Consider the following 18,293-nt stretch of genomic DNA (forward strand, 5'->3'; position numbering starts at 1 on the left):
CTCAACCCGTGGGGGCTACATTCTTTAGATTCTCCTTCCTAACTCTCCGGGAGTTGGGGGAGCAAGGGGGGGAGTGAGTGAACAAGCTGTGTGGACTTGGTTTTAAACCATGACAATTTCAGTTTCTTTTCTGCCACAAGGTAGAAGACTGACAATTAAAAAAAATAGTAATACACATCTTTTAACTATAAACACCCTTTGAACTGTTCTTTAAGTAAAATCCCCAAACAAACAAATAAAATAAACATCTTTAACAAATCAAGATAATGTCAAATGGAAGATACATAAACATTTCAGTTTATTTATGTATTTCAGATGATCTTTGGTAGACTACCAGGAGGAAGACTGTAAAGGTAGCCCGCTCTTTCCACATACAGTGCTGTGAAGGAAAAAATAGGGTAAGAATCAAGAATGGTGATAAACAGCAGTAGTTAAACATTTATTTTTCATATATTCACAAAATCTTCACAGAAGTATTGAAACTCAAAAAGGAATTAGACTTGAGTCAAATACAGAGATGAAATGTACAAGACAAATGAGCAGGCAAACTAAAAGGTCTTGAAAGTATTTTACTTCAGATTGAAAAATGAACAGTTCAACTGTTCTGTTTAAATAAAGATTTGCAAGATATACAGTATTTTATTAATACAATGCTGGTCACTTGAGGCAATGTAAAATACCTCAATTTTTCCTTCATATTTTTTTCTTTTAGAAAGATACTGTTTACCAAAAAGAAACTTGAGCAGTTCAGGAAAAGCTAAATTCCATTAAATTTATGAAAACCATAAACTGAGGCAAAGCTAAGATTCTCAATGGAATCAAGATTATCTTCCCGCTACCACCACCTTAAAATTATTACATGCTTATTGGAACACTAATATCTCCACCCTAAGAGTACATTTGCTTTCAACAATTCAACAATTTTAAAAACACTTCAGTGTGGGAAATGCAATACAGATGTTTGCAAGTATTAAGTTTTAGAACAGTTTTGCTAATAGCAGCTAACAATACTGGATTAATATAATTGATAAATATTTTTTCCCTAAGCAGTGAATATAAGTCTACACATCCACAAGAATCTAAAACAATCTAAACAATCTAAAACATTGAAAATGTTTATTAAGTGATGACATCAGTTCTGGTCTTATTTTAGCATTATTTTATTTTTAAAATCACTGCACTCATTAGTGCCCATTAAGGGTAAGGTTGGTCTGTAGTATTCTGTAAATATATATTATAAAACATTTCTAAAAGCTAATAGTACTTTTTATAAAAGCATCATCTCCAGAACAGCTGCATTAAATGCAGCCATGTATGCTGAGTTCACACCTTCCTGTTTAAAGAAGTATGTGAAAGCAAATGCCACTTAACTTTCCTCTACTGAAGTGTCCCAACTCCTGTGCCAAGCTATCTATGCCTGTGTGTGAGGGCAATTACACACTTCATTCACATTCATGGCATCAGTTATTGAAACCTAGACTTGTAATGCAACTGAACCAGACAAATGCAGAGCTGAAATTAAATGATAACTAGCTCAACAAGAAGTACTATGATATGAAAGGTTTGGATCTTTAAGGCAGTACAAAATATATTTTATTATTTGAAGTAGTCTTGGGGTTTTTTTTAAATAGTTAAGTGTAAATATAAAAATGCCTCAGAAGGGAGTGAGAAAAAATACTTTAATTGTAAAATTTAATGTTTCAACAGTTGTCTCCTACAGGAGTTAGCAAAATTACAAAACACATAAAGCCCCATACCTGGAAGGAGGAGTAGAAGGCACAAAAAGGAACAGGATTAAAGCAGCCCAGGAATGCAAATGTCTAACAAATCTAGTTGTCCTTTGTGTTTTTTTTAAACAAACAAACAAACAAGAATAAAGCAATCACCACCAACAACCAAATACCACCACCACTACCCCAAGTGGCTTTGTATTTCTTTAAAAAAAGAGAAAGGGTTGGGGAGAGACCACTAAGGGGCAGAAGAGAAGGATGCAACTATAAAACCCCATTGCCTGATATCATAGAATAGTTAGGGTTGGAAAGGACCTTAAGATCATCTAGTTCCAACCCCCCACTGCCATAGGCAGGGATACCACACACTAAACCATGTCACCCAAGACTCCGTCCAAATGACGGCATTCTAGAAAACAAAGTGAAGGTTACTTCTCCAAGATGACAAACTCAGTGTCTTCACAAAGTACATGTACACTTTATACAAATGAAAAACTTCATTTGCCACCATAAGTCTTTCTTGCAGAGGAACAGCTTTTGCAGATCAAATGTTCTATTAAATGTTTTAAATGCCAAGAAAAGAAATTCTGAGCAATATAACAAGTAATGTCTCTTTATATGGATGTTAAGATAACAATTCAGATTATTTTCCAAACTAATCCTGAGAAAGATTTATGTTTACAATTTAAACAGTAATGTTATATAAAAAGTATTAACAAATCCACTATTACAAATGTCAGTTTTCCTATATGGTTATGTATACCTGCACAATAAAATGGTAAGTATATACAAAAATAATAAGAAAATCATGCACAAATTACTTTCACCTTTAAAGGATGGATTTCCTTCAAAATACAACTTTTTGCATTTTTTTTCCCCTATTTTGTGTGTTTGTTTGTTACCAACTCCTAGACACACTGAGTAATACCTCTACAGGTCAGCATGAGCTGATGGGAAATACATTTATTTTACATTCAAGCATTTATATCTTAAATGACCCTGTTGTAGCATATGACTTATTAAATGAGCAGCCTTTTCCTCTTTTTTGTTTTTATGTTTTTCTTTTTTTTAACATTTTTTGCAGTGATCAATCTTCATGATCTGTTCTGTGGTGAGCTGGGAAAAAAAATTGCAGTTGCTAATCAATAACAGTCTGAAGCTCTGAAAGAGATCCAAGGAGTCACTATCAAACTATCCTGTAGCATGAGATCATTGCACACAGAAAGGCAGTCATAAAATAGGCAACTATCTACAAAGGTCTGAAAGGGCCGCATCCCTCTTGTGCTTCCTCTTTTTGCCATGGAAGAAGTGATGGTGTGATTTGCTGCCTTGATGTTTGTTTGTGACTGAGGTACTGTGGCTTGAGTTTATTGGACCTTGGAAGCCTTTGTTAGAAGAGCAAAATAACCATGCAGATCCATGCTGTGAAATAAGGAGAACATGGTAAATCAGTGCTAAAAGGAAAAAACTATGCAACCCTATTTCTGGATAATGAGGACATTAACTCCTGAAAGCATTACACTTGAAACAACTGATACAGCAACAGAAGCCAGGACACCAGCACACTACCACAAATCTTACACTTTGGTGGTTGCAAACAAATGTTCATCTCTAGACCCAAATCCGTGCAGGTCAAGAAAGAAGAGCAGAGCATTTTGAATTTTGGAATGGATGGAACTGTTCTGTTGCTCCCATTTTACAATGATAAAAAAAATGATTTACAGAATCAGACCACCACTATCCAAGACAACAGATGAAGACTAATCAAATCTCATCTTCCGTGCAAAATTACAACAAGATTCTTTTAAGGCCAGGACTAATTTTATACCACATCTTTTTACAGATGTAGAGTATCTCAGATTGTACATTTGCACATTCCAGCACCAGAATTAGCTCTGTGTAGTAACACAAACACACATTCATGGTATATCCAAGGCCTAGCTTGTAAACTCAGTACTAGCTAGAGAGAGACTGTCAGCAAGTAGGAGGAAAGCCTCCAGCATTACTTTTCAGGAGTAATATTCCAGAAGATTCCAGACTATTTTCCATATATTAAAGAAGTCTTAAATTCTGAAAAATTATAAAAATTTAAAATGCATGTATCCAAAGTATATTCTATATAGAGGCATATAGTATTTCCAGATATCTGATTTGTCATAGAGGCATTCCTCAAAATGAGAAAACCCCTAAATGCATGAGCTCTGGTAGGTCTCATCATAAAGATATTTGTATTTAGGGGGAAACAAGAGGGAATTTCATATATCAGCAAGCAACCTTAATCTCCCTTAACAAAAGACAATTCAGCTAACAGCTGCCAGTCATGTTTGAAAAATACAATTTTACTGTCTTTCACTAAGTGTAGGCAAGTCTGTTTAGTTCTCAAATTCTGCTGTCACAACTGGACTGACATGTTTTCTACACAAAGGAAATGGGTGCAGCACATCTGTATGCTTCTGGCAACTTTAGGTTTCCCAAAATAAAGTAAATCCGATTTAATCTAGTTTAAGGCTGGGAAAGCCACTGCTGCAAAGTCCTCTGTGTAAACTAAACAGAGAACCAGTGCTCAAAGCTTTTTAGTGGGATGAAGGGGACGTCAAAAACAGTGTTTCCTTTCCAGAATAAGCTACTCTTCCATGAAGGACGTGCAATATTCAAATGATCTATACAGTTATTGTCTCCAAACATTTCACAAACCTGAGATTTGTTCGTGTTGCTGGAAGTATTGGCTGTTTGGCTATTTTGTGTTTTCTCACTTGACTGGGAAGATTCCAGTGACACTTCTTGTGACCCCACTCTGTTTTTGGTAGACTGATGACAACTCAACTGTTTAGAGGTTTTGCATGGTGTTCCATCAGAATCCTTCAGGAAAATGTAAAGTATTAGTGAGTGTTTCTATTAGTGAGTTTTCCAATAAAGCTAGCAGTGGACAAAACTTCAAATGTGTTTATTTTATTAGATACTAAAATTCTTTCAATCTTACTGAGTAAAATAGATTTAAAAACATATTGATGCATGATTCCAATTTTGGGATTTAGCTTTAGTTTTTAAATAAAATTCCCAAACATTTTTTAAGGCTTTCTTTTTTTTAAACCACAGTTTTCCCAGAGAAAAAGAGGGCTATGTAACTCTATCTGCTGCATTCATTTTATACATGTGTTGTGTCAAAAACACACTGCAACTTACATGTGTAGAGATTGCATGAGGTAACATCTTATGCAAGTTAGGATTCTGGATGAAATAACTAACTAGGATTCCAAGCTTTCAAAATGTATTCTGTGGAAGTTAAGATCAGGAAAAAAAAAAGAAACATCCCCCCCCCAAAACAACACCCCCCCCAAAACCAAAAAAAATCAGAAAACCACCAGTACTTACTACATCACTACAGCTGGACAGTGTAGAGGATGATGATGAAGGACCTGATGAAGAATTTGAAGAATGTTTACTAAGTATTTCTGAAGTTTTATTTCTAGGTTTTGATAGTGCTTCATCCTCTTCAGCAAGATTATTGTTGCATTTGTCTAGCTGCTGAGTATCTACTATCAAGGTTACTCCATTACCTATTAAAAAGCAAAATGGAAGCATCACCACACAGTAACTACTAAAATATGTTGCTTTTTTTTTAATATATCCCCTCAGGTATTATATATCTATTATGTCCAGCAGGACATGTAGAGACATCTGCACATGTACATACTTTTAATACATGCAGACACGTTTTGTATGTATGTACTGCCTGCAGCAAGCCAACAACTCACAGAGGGTGCAGTGATTTCCCAAGAAGATCCATTAACATACACTGTGGAAACCACCAAGCATTACCAACAGTTCAAGCTGGAAATTAGAGAGATAAGAGATGGAAGAAGGTAGTAACAAAGTTCAGATGCGCTGCTTAATGAGATTATTCCATGACACACTTCAAGAGCACTCAGATAGGTCTAAATTCCTTTCCTATGTGCCCAGTACTCAGCAGCTCCCATTTTTCTTCTACTGGAGCTGCTAAGTGTCATAAGAACTTCAAATAAGTCTGGTTGCTTGTTTGAAGCAACCCTACACTGAAAATACGAGATACAGAACTCTCATATCTCACTAACTTCTACCGTAAGTATAAAAAGGAAAACATCAGAACTTAAATCTAAAATAAACCTACAAGACAACTACTGTAACTGCCACCATTATCTTCCTGATACAGGGTTATTTTATTACTGTTTTATCTTACATAAGAGTCCCAGGAGTTACCTCTGATTTACACAGCATACACTTGCTGCCTCACTAGCTGTATTTGCATATGGAGGTTAATACATAGATCACATCAGGTAGCCAAGTGTTACTCTGGAGCTTGTGAGACTGAACAGGGGTTGTCTGCCATGACCAGGTTGTACAGCAGTGCCACAAGGGTCTGCAGACTGACAAAACACAAATGGTCCAGGAGCACATTCAATTTACAAGGACAGTGAGGGAAATCACTAACAAAAGCTTTTAAAAATAAACAAAATCCCATCCTAGCCTAAAGACTTGGTAGTTGTGTCATCTTCTCTCCTTAACCCCTAACAAGAGAAGACTTCTAGAAGGCAACATTCTAAAATTAACTGGAGGTGTTAGAATTCATTTTACTTTTAAAACTTCCAGACAGCAGATACACCTACACAAAAAGAGGCTGGCGACTGGCTGGTGAAGTCAGAAGATGGGCAATGAAAATAAATAATATATGCTGGCCACATCTAGTGCAGTAGAATAAAGATAGACGTGGTATGGCCTTTTTACTCTTATACAAATCTACATCTTCTGGATAAGAACAATAGGAAAAGCAAAAAAGTGAATTCATATTAAAATGCATGCATTGCCTTATGTGAGGTAAAAGCAACAGCAAAATCTGATCAAAGCATGCAGGAAGATTCCCACTATCAGCCATGATTAGTCAAAACTTACCATTACACAAAGACTCCACCCTACTTTGCATTCCCCACCGCTTTGATATCCAGTCTCTGTATGCAGCCACCTCTTGTGTTACTCTAATTATTCTACCTAATATACTGTAAAAGAGGGGGAAAAATTATTAACTTTTAGACACGCAAAAATATAAACAAGTTGTGTCTGAGATTTAGATTCATAAAATTTACCTTTCCATTTCGTTGTTAGGGTAATATTTAGCTATTGGGGAAACTGCATGGCTCAAAACAACATAGGCATAATCAAAAGCCTGTTTCACTTGCATGGCACCATAGGAACTCCTCCCAACATCATTACCTTAAAGTAAGAATACGATTAAATAAGTAAATAAGATTGAAACTGTGGTTATCTCCTTTCAGACAAGAGACAGTGGTATTTTTTAAGAATTGCCCTTATGTCCCAACTCACTGTGGTTACCTCTTGTAGAATAGGATTACTGGAGCATAGATATTTGAAAGAGCTTCTTTTTAATATAGATATTTATATGCACAGAGGTTCAAAACAGCAATTCTCTAGGTAAAAGTGCAATACGTGAATCAAAAAATAAGCAAACATAAAATTCTGCACTGCTTATATCACACATGTAACAGGACTGTCCTGGATAACAGTTTTCTAGATCAGAAATACGTTAACTCTTTCAGCAGCACTTAACTCGCCATTCCAGAAGCCACCCCACTGAAGCCAACAATCAACCTTCTGTAATAGTACAGAATGAAGCCACTACAGATTTATGTAGCACTTACTGCAGCACAGGCACACTCTGGGCTGACATGGTAATTTACTAGGAACATGTCTTAAAGAACATTGTTGTGTTCCAAGTGCATCTTGTGTTCAAAGACATGAATGAGGTGTTTCTGTTTTGTTTTTGGTGGTCATTTTACTATTATTTTATTTAATTCCTCTAGATTAAGCATTCCCATAATTTTTGTATGTTAAGTGTTGGTTTATGAGGATACCTGGCTGTAATGGATCTTCAATATACAGCATTGATGGTCTGTAGCCGTCCAGCATGCTTTTTTGCACTTCATCTTTGGCAACGTAAGAGCCACCATCCTTTATTCGGATTCCAGTCTTCAGATAATTGAAGTGACGTCCATATAATTCAAAAAACTCTATTAAAAGAACACCATAGTTGGCACTGGTCATACAGGCATCTTCCCTGGGATGTAGCTATTGAGAGGAGAGAAAAAAAAATCATTTTCTTAAGACTTCAAGTTTCAAGTACCTTTAAGTGCCTTTGCTTTTTCACAGCAAGCATGTCTAAATACAATTAAAAATAATAAAACAGAATATATAAAGCAAACTTGTCTAAATATATTTCCCTTGATAAAGCAGTTTTAAATCTTTAAAACAAGATGCTATCAAAACTTATAAACTAATTACCTCTTAAAAATAAGGCTGTCAAGTATTAATGTTTCTGTATTTGAACTTTCAGTTCAGTAAGTGACCTTCCAGCACTAATGGTAGGGTTCTGGTAATAAAAGCAACATAAATATATATCCACACTTCACAAACTTGGGTTTGGAATACAAATACAGGCTTCTAACATTCACAGCTATGTAAATGATCCCCTATGCTTTTAAGTATGCAACCTGAGAGATTATGAACAAAATCAGTTTATAATTTAAACAGATACAAAACCTAACTGCTTTTTCTGCAGAGCAAATGGAGATGCTATTAGTCAATATAAGAAAAAATTGGGGTTGGAAGAGGTTGAGATTTTAGTTTCTTTCAAAAAGATATGCCTGTTGTCTTCATTTCTTTTGTGCTCAGCAAACACCAAGCTCCAGCTCAAGGTTCAGGTTTAAAAGTAACTGCAGTCTGGAAAGTACAGACATACAAATGCACACGCAGTTACACAATAACATTTAGTACAAGAAAAAAACGAGGCTGATAAAGCCAAAACCTGGCTACTTCATATTTCTACAATATTTTTCTCCCCCAAACACAACAATATAGATTTAGCTCATGCATTTTGTTCTCTTAGGTTTAAGAGAAATTCGTAAAACATGTTTGATTTCAGCTTAAAACCCTAGACAAAATAATAAAATTCCGCTGCATTCATTAAAGCGCATCCAGGGTGTCAGACCTGGAAGGACAAAAATAAAGGACAGCTGCATCTAACAGTAACCTAACTAGCTTGTTCCAAATAAATCATACAATAGTCAAGTTATTTTACCATGACTGACATGTGCCTGGTACTGATACACTAACAGATGTTCCAAACACCTCTAATACTGAAAGTGCCAGTATCGGAAAAAGAACAGAAGACAGGTGGGATGTTGTCTGTTTTCAAATGAAAAGAGGGTGCAAAACCACAAACAGGAGCACTTAGATGACTAAATTTAAGGACTGATCAAATTCTTTCTTAATATAACGTCCTTTTGCACCAATGGCATCGATAGATTTCATTAAGCTTACCTGAAGGAAGCTGACAGCCATTAAAAACAGACTATAAGAACCGATTCCACCTGTAAATACTTCATTAAGGTCCCTCTGCAACAGGAACTGTTTCAATACTAAAACTAGATATGGTAACACAGGGTATTTCTGAAAGAGAAAAGCAAAGGTGTTAAGACACTGTAATGCATATCTATAACTGATACTAAGAAAGCACACTGAAGCGATCTGTTATATTACATCTCAAAGCTAAGTATAATTCTAATTACAGAATCACAGATTTATTACTTTAGTACCGGGGAGAAGCTAACTGCTCTGCCTGTGGTCAATACAGGTATTTTACCTCTTCAACTCCAGTGGCAGATATTAAAAATAGAAAAAAAGTTACTACTTCATAAAATCAGAATTATTTTGTTTGAATACATAAATACATTTGATTTTCTCATACAAGTGAAAAGGAAGAACTGTGGAGATATCCATGTCTGTAACAAAACCTTCCTGCCGCAACCAAGATGATATCCCACGGCGGGCTGAAACTTCTGTCTTGAAAATTCTTCAGATGCCCAGAGTTCAAAACAGTTCTTCAATATTACTACACCCAGATAACACTTTTCAAGTTTCGGTACCTGGTCCTTCAATAGGTTTGTCAGCATGGATTTCCTTAGAAGTGAGCATACACTGCACGGGCAGAGAACATGGACCTTTTGGGCAGCAGTGGAGGCTGGGGCTACACCTGCACTCTGAACACCCCTTCACAGGGCAGGGGGCAAAAGAGGCTCAATAATATCAAGGCAGAGCCAAGTTCCTTACTTTCAGACATGCGGATCATGGTATCTATGATTGCAAAGGATTAAAGGGAAACTGGGAATTTCTCCAAGAACTTATATGCACAAGTCTTAGTGTATCAGGAGCCCTATTTAACCTAAGATCCCAAGATCACTTTTTTGAACTATAAAGAACTTAAGTGTTAAAAGCTAGAGTGTTGACTATTTGCATATACCAAAATTCAAAGATGGGATTTTTCTCAGGAAACTGCAAACCCTTAATTAAGGCTTGAGCTGCCTCAAAATTCCAAATAAACTGAACTAACAGAAACAGGCATTTTCCAAGGGTAATAATGAGCACAACACCCCCATTAGGTAATTCAGTTATGTGGGACAAAATAAGACCCAAGACAATGCCCTGCAAGTGTTTCATAGAAGGATCCTCAAGAACACCATTACCAGTGTGTGCCAGGGCTGAGTGACGCCTCTGGCTACCATACCAGGCTCAGCCACCTGCACTCAAGGCCACTACTGGTGTGGCACAGCTACAAAGCCTTGGCTTGGGCTGCTAGGAAAAAAATCAGCCATGTGGGAAAGTGCAGTGTGGGAAGTCTTGTTGGGAATCCCTCCACCTCTCTCAAGAGCTGCTTTCATCTTCATTGTTCCCCTGGTGTCTGCCTGAGCCATGCTGCTGTGCAATGATGTTGATCCTGACATTAACCACTGACACAGCATCCTCAGCCTCAACCTCCTCACTGGGAAACAGTCTTCCAGTTGCTGGACAGCCTGTGAGCTGAGCCTGACTACTGTCACCAGACCTGCTCTGCACCTCAGGTTGGAGTACCATGGGTCTGCACCCCCACCCCGTGCCTGCCTGGCTGCCACTCACAGCTCCCACTCCCTCCTTATGGGCACAGCCTGCTCTCACCATGCCCTGACCCAAGGCCAAAGGGTTCAGCAGTAGCAGTCATTTTTCTCCATCTTAGTAGCTGGTGCAGTGCTGTGGTTTTGACTTTCAGCCTGGGAACAATGCTGATAACACCAATGCTTTCTGTTGTTGCTAAGTAATGCAACATTATCTCAATCTCATGCTCTGCCAGGGAAGAGGGGAAGCCAGGAGGAAGCAGAGACAAGACACCTGACCCAAGCTAGCCAAAGGGGTATTCCATACCAAAGCCTGTCATGTCCAGTATATAAAATGGAGGAAGATACCCAGAAGGCCCAGATTGCGGCTCGGGTCAGGCTGGGTATTGGTCGGCAGTGGTGAGCAATTGTGTTCCCTTCCCTTGTTATTTCCCTTATCATTATTATTATTGGTGGTAGCAGTAGTGGTTTTGTGTTACACCTTGGTTATTGGACTGTTCTTATCTCAACCTGTGGGAGTGACATTCTTTTGATTCTCCTCCCCATCCCTTAAGGAGCGGGGGGAAGGGAAGAAAACGGAGTGAGCTGTGTGTTTTGGAGTTACTAGCTGGGCTTAAACCACGACACTCTCCAACCAGTTACAGATAAACTGGGCAACAGGAACATGCTGTCCTGGTTTGAGCAGTAGCAGTCATTTTTCTCCTTGGTAGCTGGTGCAGTGCTGTGTTTTGACTTTCAGGCTGAGAACGGTTACTGATAGCAAGCATGTTTTGAGTTACTGCTCGGGTGTTTGGTTTGTTCAAGGCCTTTTCTGAGCTCATGCTCTGCCAGGGAGGAGGGGAGGCCGGGAGGAAGGAGAGACAGGACACCTGACCCAGGCTAGCCAAAGAGGTATTCCATACCATAGCACGTCATACCCAGGATGTAACTGGGAGAGACCCAGAAGGGCTGGAGCTCTGGGGGGATGGAGAAGGTATCGGTCGGTGCTCGGTCGGGCAGGGTGGGGTAAGTTATGGGTCGTTGGCTGGTGAGGTGTTGTATTCTCTTCACTTGTTATTGGCTTTATCAATATTATTTGTAGTAGTAGTAGCAGTAGTGATTTCTGTTATGCGTTAGCTATAAAACTGTGCTTATTTCAACCCGTGGGGGCTACATTCTTTGGATTCGCCTTCCTAACTCTCCGGGAGTTTGGGGGAGCGAGGGGGGGAGGGAGTGAACGAGCTGCGTGTAAGTTTGGTTTTAAACCACAACAGTTCTTTTTTGGCACCCAACGTGGGGCTCGAGGGTTGGAGATAACAACAGTTCTGAGCGGATTTATAGTCTCTTGTCACAATGCTGATTTATTGGCTCTCAGAGTTTTTTCTCTGGATCTCACAGTTTCAGGATTTTGACAGTTACTTTAAGTATGGATTAGCTGTCTTTGTGTTTATCAGTCATGGGGCTTGGGCTACAGTATTTGTTTCACTGTATTTTACAGCAATGACTTGTAATATGGGGGGGCTCCGGCAGCAGAGGGTATGGACGCGGCCGTGGACTTGGACTTGTACCAGGCTGTCCCGCTGCTCTTCACCATCCTTGCCCTTGTCCTGCCTCCATCTGCGTGAGGCTGCGTGAAGCCGGGAAGGAGCGGCCCCGGGAGCCGCCGGCGGCTGAGGCTGCCAGGGAGAGCGGCTCCGGGAACCAAGCGGCAGTAGCAGAGCAGAGGGGGGAGGTGGGGAAGGAGCGGAGACAAGCGGTAGCTGAGCAGCGGGCGCAGGCACTGGAAGAGCCGAGTCCGGCGGCCGAGCCCAACCCCGCGACGGCCGAGAGTATCCCCCGGAAGTTGCCCGCCGAGCCCCAGCAGGATGCAGGAGACCACGCAGCACTTCCCAGCAAGGCAGAGGAGGAAGATCCAGACTCGGGAGAAGCTGGTGGTGGGAGAGCTGGCAAGCACAGCAGCTGCATCAGCCCCAGTGACAAGTGCAGCAGCAGCAGCAGCTAAGAGTTCTGATGGTTATGAATGGTTTTTGGGTGCCCTTGGGACCTGCCTGCTGATTGTGATAGGGATCAGCATGGTGGCACACACACAGAGTATGTTCTACCCACAACCGTTTTGTATGATCCCAAAAGTTAAGCAGAGTCAGGTTTGGGTCTTGTCTAGGGTTAGACAAGGATATAGGAGCACCAGGAGGCTTTCCCCAAGGCTGGACAGTCCTGAGTGGCAGGGCATGTGTGAGAGTATGGGCGAGTATCTGGTCCACTGGACCCCTCCAGTGCTTTGGAAGCATTGGAGGTGGAAGGCAGCTGGATGGAGACCCCAGCAGCAAGCTGTAGAACTGCTGAAGGGGACAGTGAATGATTTTGAGCCTGGTGGGCCCAGATACTTCAGGCCATCAGTCCAGAGATGCAACATAGAGATTGACTCATGATCGACGGGTGGACTTAAGAGTGATGGTGTATTGAAAATGTGGGATCTGAGCATGACGTGAATGGTATGGAATAAGGGGTGGACAATGTCCTGGTTTGAGCAGTAGCAGTCATTTTTTCTCCTTCTTGGTAGCTGGTGCAGTGCTGTGTTTTGACTTTCGGGCTGAGAATGGTTGCTGATAGCGAGCATGTTCTGAGTTACTGCTCGGGTGTTTGGTTTGTTCAAGACCTTTTTCTGAGCTCGTGCTCTGCCAGGTACGAGGGAGGCCACGAGTGTCGCGGCTTAAAACCCCACCTCAGTCTCCCGCAGTACCACACACTCCTTTTTCCCCACCCCACCTCCCCACTCCCGGAGGGATGGGGAGGAGAACCGGAGGAATACAACTCCCACGGATTGAGATAAAACCAATCCAGCAATTAAGGTATAACACAAATCACTACTGCTACCACTAACAAATCAATGTTAGAGGAAATAAACAAGGAGAGAGAATACGATACCACCCGCCAAAACGAGCCCAACCCGGAAGAGAGCTAACCCCTCCCCCCTTCCGGCCAAATTCCAGTTACCTCCCCGAGCATGACGTGCTCTGGTATGGAATACCTCCCCGACTAGCCCAGACCAGGCACCCTATCTCTCCCTCCTCCCTGGCAGAGCATGAGCTTAGAAAAGGCCTTGGACAAAAGCAAACATTTAAGCAGTAACTCAAAAACATATGCGCCACCAGTAACCGCTCCCAGCCCGAAAGCCAAAACACAGCACTGCACCAGCCACCAAAAAGGAGAAAAAATGACTGCTACTGCTGAACCCATGACATTATCCACCCCTTATTCCATACCATTCACATCATGCTCAGATCCCACATTTTCAATATACCATCATATAGATGTATGTATATATACATCTGCATACACCCAGACAGAGAGAAAGAAATCATTTCTTAATACATGGACCAATCCCTATAATGCTATTGAGTCCATTTGGTCCATGATGTTAGGTTTGTAATAGTCTTTTGTAGCAGGAGAGTCTGTGTGCAGTGCTGGATTGTTGCCTGCTGATGTTGATCATTCCTTTACTGCAGAACTCTTCTGGTTCTATCAAAGTTCATTCTCTGTTGGGACGATGGTTAGAGGGAAGTCAGGGCCAGTCGCTGGTGACCTGAAGACATCTAGTTGATGGACTATAAAAATATTACACAGCCAGCAACAACGTATAATTAAGTTCATTGGCTGTTTTCCCCTAAAATCAAATACCCTTGAGGTATACATCGGACTTCCCCATCTTCCTGCATTACCCACCAAGTATATCCGAGTCCTTGAGCAAAAGCAATCCCACGAGTGGGTTTGCCTTGACCTGAAACAGGAATAACCCAGACTGTCTTCCCTAGCAAATTCCTCATGTGCACTACAGGGACCTTGTCCCCCTCTACAATATGTAAAAGTTCTGACTGGGCTGGGCCAGCCCTGTTGGCAGATCCTCTGGTGTTGACCAACCAGGTGGCCTTTGGTAAATGTGTATCCCAATGCTTGAAAGTTCCCCCACCCATTGCTCTCAGGGTAGTTTTTAACAGCCCATTGTACCGTTCAATTTTCCCAGAGGCTGGTGCATGGTAGGGGATGTGATATACCCACTCAATGCCGTGTTCTTTGGCCCAAGTGCCTAAAAGGTTGTTCCGAAAATGAGTCCCATTGTCTGACTCAATTCTCTCTGGGGTGCCATGTCCCCACAAAGTCTGTTTCTCAAGACCCAGGATAGTGTTCCGGGCAGTGGCGTGGGGCACAGCATATGTTTCCAGCCATCCTGTGTTTGCTTCCACCATGGTAAGTGCAAGGTGCTTGCCTTGGCGGGTTGGTGGGAGTGTGATATAGTCAATTTGCCAGGCCTCCCCATATTTGTACTTCAGCCATCGTCCTCCATACCAAAGAGGCTTTAACCGTTTGGCTTGCTTTATTGCAGCACATGTCTCACACTCATAAATAACCTGGGCGATAGTGTCCATTGTTAAGTCCACCCCTCGATCACGAGCCCATTTGTACGTTGCGTCTCTGCCTTGGTGGCCTGAGGAGTCATGGGCCCCCCAGGCTAAAAATAATTCCCCCTTATATTGCCAGTCTAAGTCCATCTGAGCCACTTCAATCTTAGCAGCTTTATCCACTTGCTGGTTATTGTGGTGTTCCTCAGTGTCCCGACTCTTAGGTATGTGGGCATCTACATGGCGTACCCTCACCACCAGCTTCTGCACCCGGGCAGCGATATCTTGCCATAATGCAGCAGTTCAGATGGGTTTACCTCTGCGTTGCCAGTTGCTCTGCTTCCATTGCTGCAACCACCCCCACAGGCCATTTGCCACCATCCATGAGTCAGTATAGAGATAAAGTATTGGCCACCTTTCTCGCTCAGCAATGTCCAGGGCCAGCTGGATGGCTTTCACCTCGGCAAACTGACTCGATTCACCCTCTCCTGCAGCAGTTTCAGCAACTTGTTGCTGAGGACTCCATACAGCTGCCTCCCATCTCCGATGCTTTCCCACAGTACAGCAGGACCCATCAGTGAACAAGGCATACTGCTTTTCACTTTCTGACAATTTATTATATGGTGGTGCCTCTTCGGCACGCATCACCTCCTCCTCTGGTGACATTCCAAAATCTTTGCCCTCTGGCCAGTCCATGATGACTTCCAGAATGCCTGGACAACTGGGATTTCCTATCCGAGCTCGTTGTGTAATTAGTGCAGCCCATTTACTCCAAATAGCATCAGTTGCACGATGTGTAGAGGAGACCCTGCCTTTGAACATCCAGCCCAGCACTGGCAAGCGGGGTGCCAAGAGGAGCTGTGCTTCAGTCACTTCCGAAGCAGCTCGAACCCCTTCATAAGCTGCCAATGTCTCTTTCTCCATTGGGGTATAGCTGGCCTCAGAGCCTTTGTATCCCCGACTCCAAATACCAAGGGGTCGACCTCGAGTCTCCCCTGGAGTTTTCTGCCAGAGGCTCCAGGTAGGACCATTCTCCCCAGCTGCGGTGTACAGTACTTTTTTCACATCTGGACCGGTCCGGACTGGTCCAAGGGCCACGGACTGAACTATCTCACGTTTAATTTGCTCAAAGGCTTGTTGTTGCTCAGGACCCCATTTGAAATCATTCTTTTTCCGAGTCACATGATAGAGAGGGCTTACGATTGAACTGTAATTTGGGATGTGCGTTCTCCAGAACCCCACAGCACCCAAGAAAGCTTGTGTTTCTTTCTTATCAGTTGGTGGAGACATTGCTGTTATCTTATTGATCACTTCTGTAGGGATCTGTCTACGTCCATCTTGCCATTTTATTCCCAAAAATTGAATCTCCCGTGCAGGTCCCTTGACTTTACTCCGTTTTATGGCAAAACCAGCTTTCAGCAGGATTTGGATTATTTCCCTCCCTTTCTCAAGAACTTCTTCTGCTGTATCACCCACACAATAATGTCATCGATGTATTGCGGGTGTTCTGGAGCTTGCCTCTGTTCCAGTGCAGTCTGGATCAGTCCATGGCAGATGGTGGGGCTGTGTTTCCACCCCTGGGGCAGTCAGTTCCAAGTGAACTGGACACCCCTCCAAGTAAAAGCGAACTGTGGCCTGCACTCTGCTGACAAAGGAATTGAGAAAAATGCATTGGCAATAGCAATCGTGGCATCCCACTTGGCTGCATATGACACTAATTCATACTGCAGTTCTAAGATGTCTAGCACAGCAGCACTCAATGGTGGTGTGACTTCATTCAGGCCACGATAGTCTACTGTTAGTCTCCACTCGCCGTTAGACTTTCGCACTGGCCATATGGGGCTATTAAAGGGTGAGCGGGTCCTGCTGATCACTCCCTGCCTCTCCAGTCTACAGACAGGATTATGGATGGGAATCAGGGCGTCTCGGTTGGTGCGATATTGCCGCTGGTGCACTGCTGTGGTCACGATTGGCACTTGTTGTTCTTCCACTTTCAGCAACCCCACAACAGAAGGATCCTCTGAGAGACCAGGCAAGGTGGACAGCTGCTCAGTTTTCTCAGTCTCCAAAGCAGCAATACCAAAAGCCCACTGGTACCCTTTTGGGTCTTTGAAGTGCCCTCTCATGAGGCAGTCTATGCCAAAGATGCATGGAGCCTCTGGTACAGTCACAATGGGGTGCTTTTGCCTCTTACTTCCAGTCAGGCTGAGTTCAGCCTCTACTACAGTCATCTCTTGGGGTCATCCTGTCACTCCAGAAATATTGATGGGATCTGGGTACACTGTGCACCGGTATCAATTAGAGCCTTATACTTCTGTGGGACTGATGTGCCAGGCCATTTGATCCACACAGTCCAGTAAATACGATTGTCCCCTACCTCCACCTGGCTGGAGGCAGGGCCCCTCTAATAGTCATCGTCATCACAATCTTGGACACCTAAGTCGTGTTGAAAGGGATTATTCTTCTTTATCACAGGAGCTGGAGTAAAATCAGCTCTTCCGCTCCATCTGGGAACCTGTTCACCAGAGACTGAAGCTGCAGCTCTCATGGGACGATCAGTCTTGGCCCTTGCTCCTCTCTTCAATTCACCCACACGTTCCTCCAAGGCTGAAGTAGGTTTTCCATCCCACTTCGTCATGTCTTCTCCGTGATCCCGCAGGTAAAACCATAGGGTGGCCCGTGGTGTGTATCTTATATATTTTCTCTCTCGAACAATAGGACGCCTTTTGTTAATAGCTGAGACATGTGTTGGCACACGTGAGGAGCTGGATAAATCAGACAGATCGTCCCTCAACTGTTTGAGATCCTGTTTGAGATCCTGAGACAGGTTTTCCACAGCTGAGATGATGGAAGGGGTAAGATTGTCTTCGAATTCTCGGAGTTTATGAACCATTTCATCCACTGTTAGTGGTACTATGTCATTCCAGGTTACCCTTGCCAATGGATGGGCATATGACGACGGTGCATTCCGTGTAAGTTTTAGCCACATGGGTCGTGTGCAGTCGACTTCATCTGGGTCTATGGGTACATCCCCATTATTCGGCTTGGTGTGGTAGATCATCTCTACGATAGCTGATTTCCTCAGAGACTGGATGCCTTTGTCTATAGTAGTCCACTTGGCCGAACGACTCATAACATCATCCTTGTATGGGAACCTTTCTTTCACAGCTGCCAAAAGCCGCCTCCAAAGACTGAGGGACTTTTTCTCTCTT

The 18,293-nt window shown here is 42.3% G+C and overlaps 1 protein-coding gene across 2 annotated transcripts in view; it reads right to left on the reverse strand.

The window, feature by feature from the left end:
* Window positions 1–426: 426 nt before the first annotated feature.
* The window catches only part of LOC117438307 (terminal nucleotidyltransferase 4B-like), a 53,243-nt gene continuing 35,376 nt past the window's right edge, over window positions 427–18,293 (reverse strand). For both annotated transcript variants that reach the window (XM_034073856.1, XM_034073855.1), the window contains exons 6-12: window positions 9,099–9,227; window positions 7,634–7,847; window positions 6,848–6,974; window positions 6,657–6,760; window positions 5,103–5,287; window positions 4,425–4,589; window positions 427–3,152 (exon numbers count right to left, since the gene is read on the reverse strand). In XM_034073856.1, the coding sequence (XP_033929747.1) occupies window positions 2,976–3,152; window positions 4,425–4,589; window positions 5,103–5,287; window positions 6,657–6,760; window positions 6,848–6,974; window positions 7,634–7,847; window positions 9,099–9,227 (1,101 nt within the window). In that variant the 3' untranslated portion in view covers window positions 427–2,975. The remainder of the gene's footprint in view (window positions 3,153–4,424; window positions 4,590–5,102; window positions 5,288–6,656; window positions 6,761–6,847; window positions 6,975–7,633; window positions 7,848–9,098; window positions 9,228–18,293) is intronic.

The sequence above is a fragment of the Melopsittacus undulatus genome (assembly GCF_012275295.1).
Source record: "Melopsittacus undulatus isolate bMelUnd1 chromosome W unlocalized genomic scaffold, bMelUnd1.mat.Z SUPER_W_unloc_7, whole genome shotgun sequence".
Classification (NCBI taxonomy): domain Eukaryota; kingdom Metazoa; phylum Chordata; class Aves; order Psittaciformes; family Psittaculidae; genus Melopsittacus; species Melopsittacus undulatus.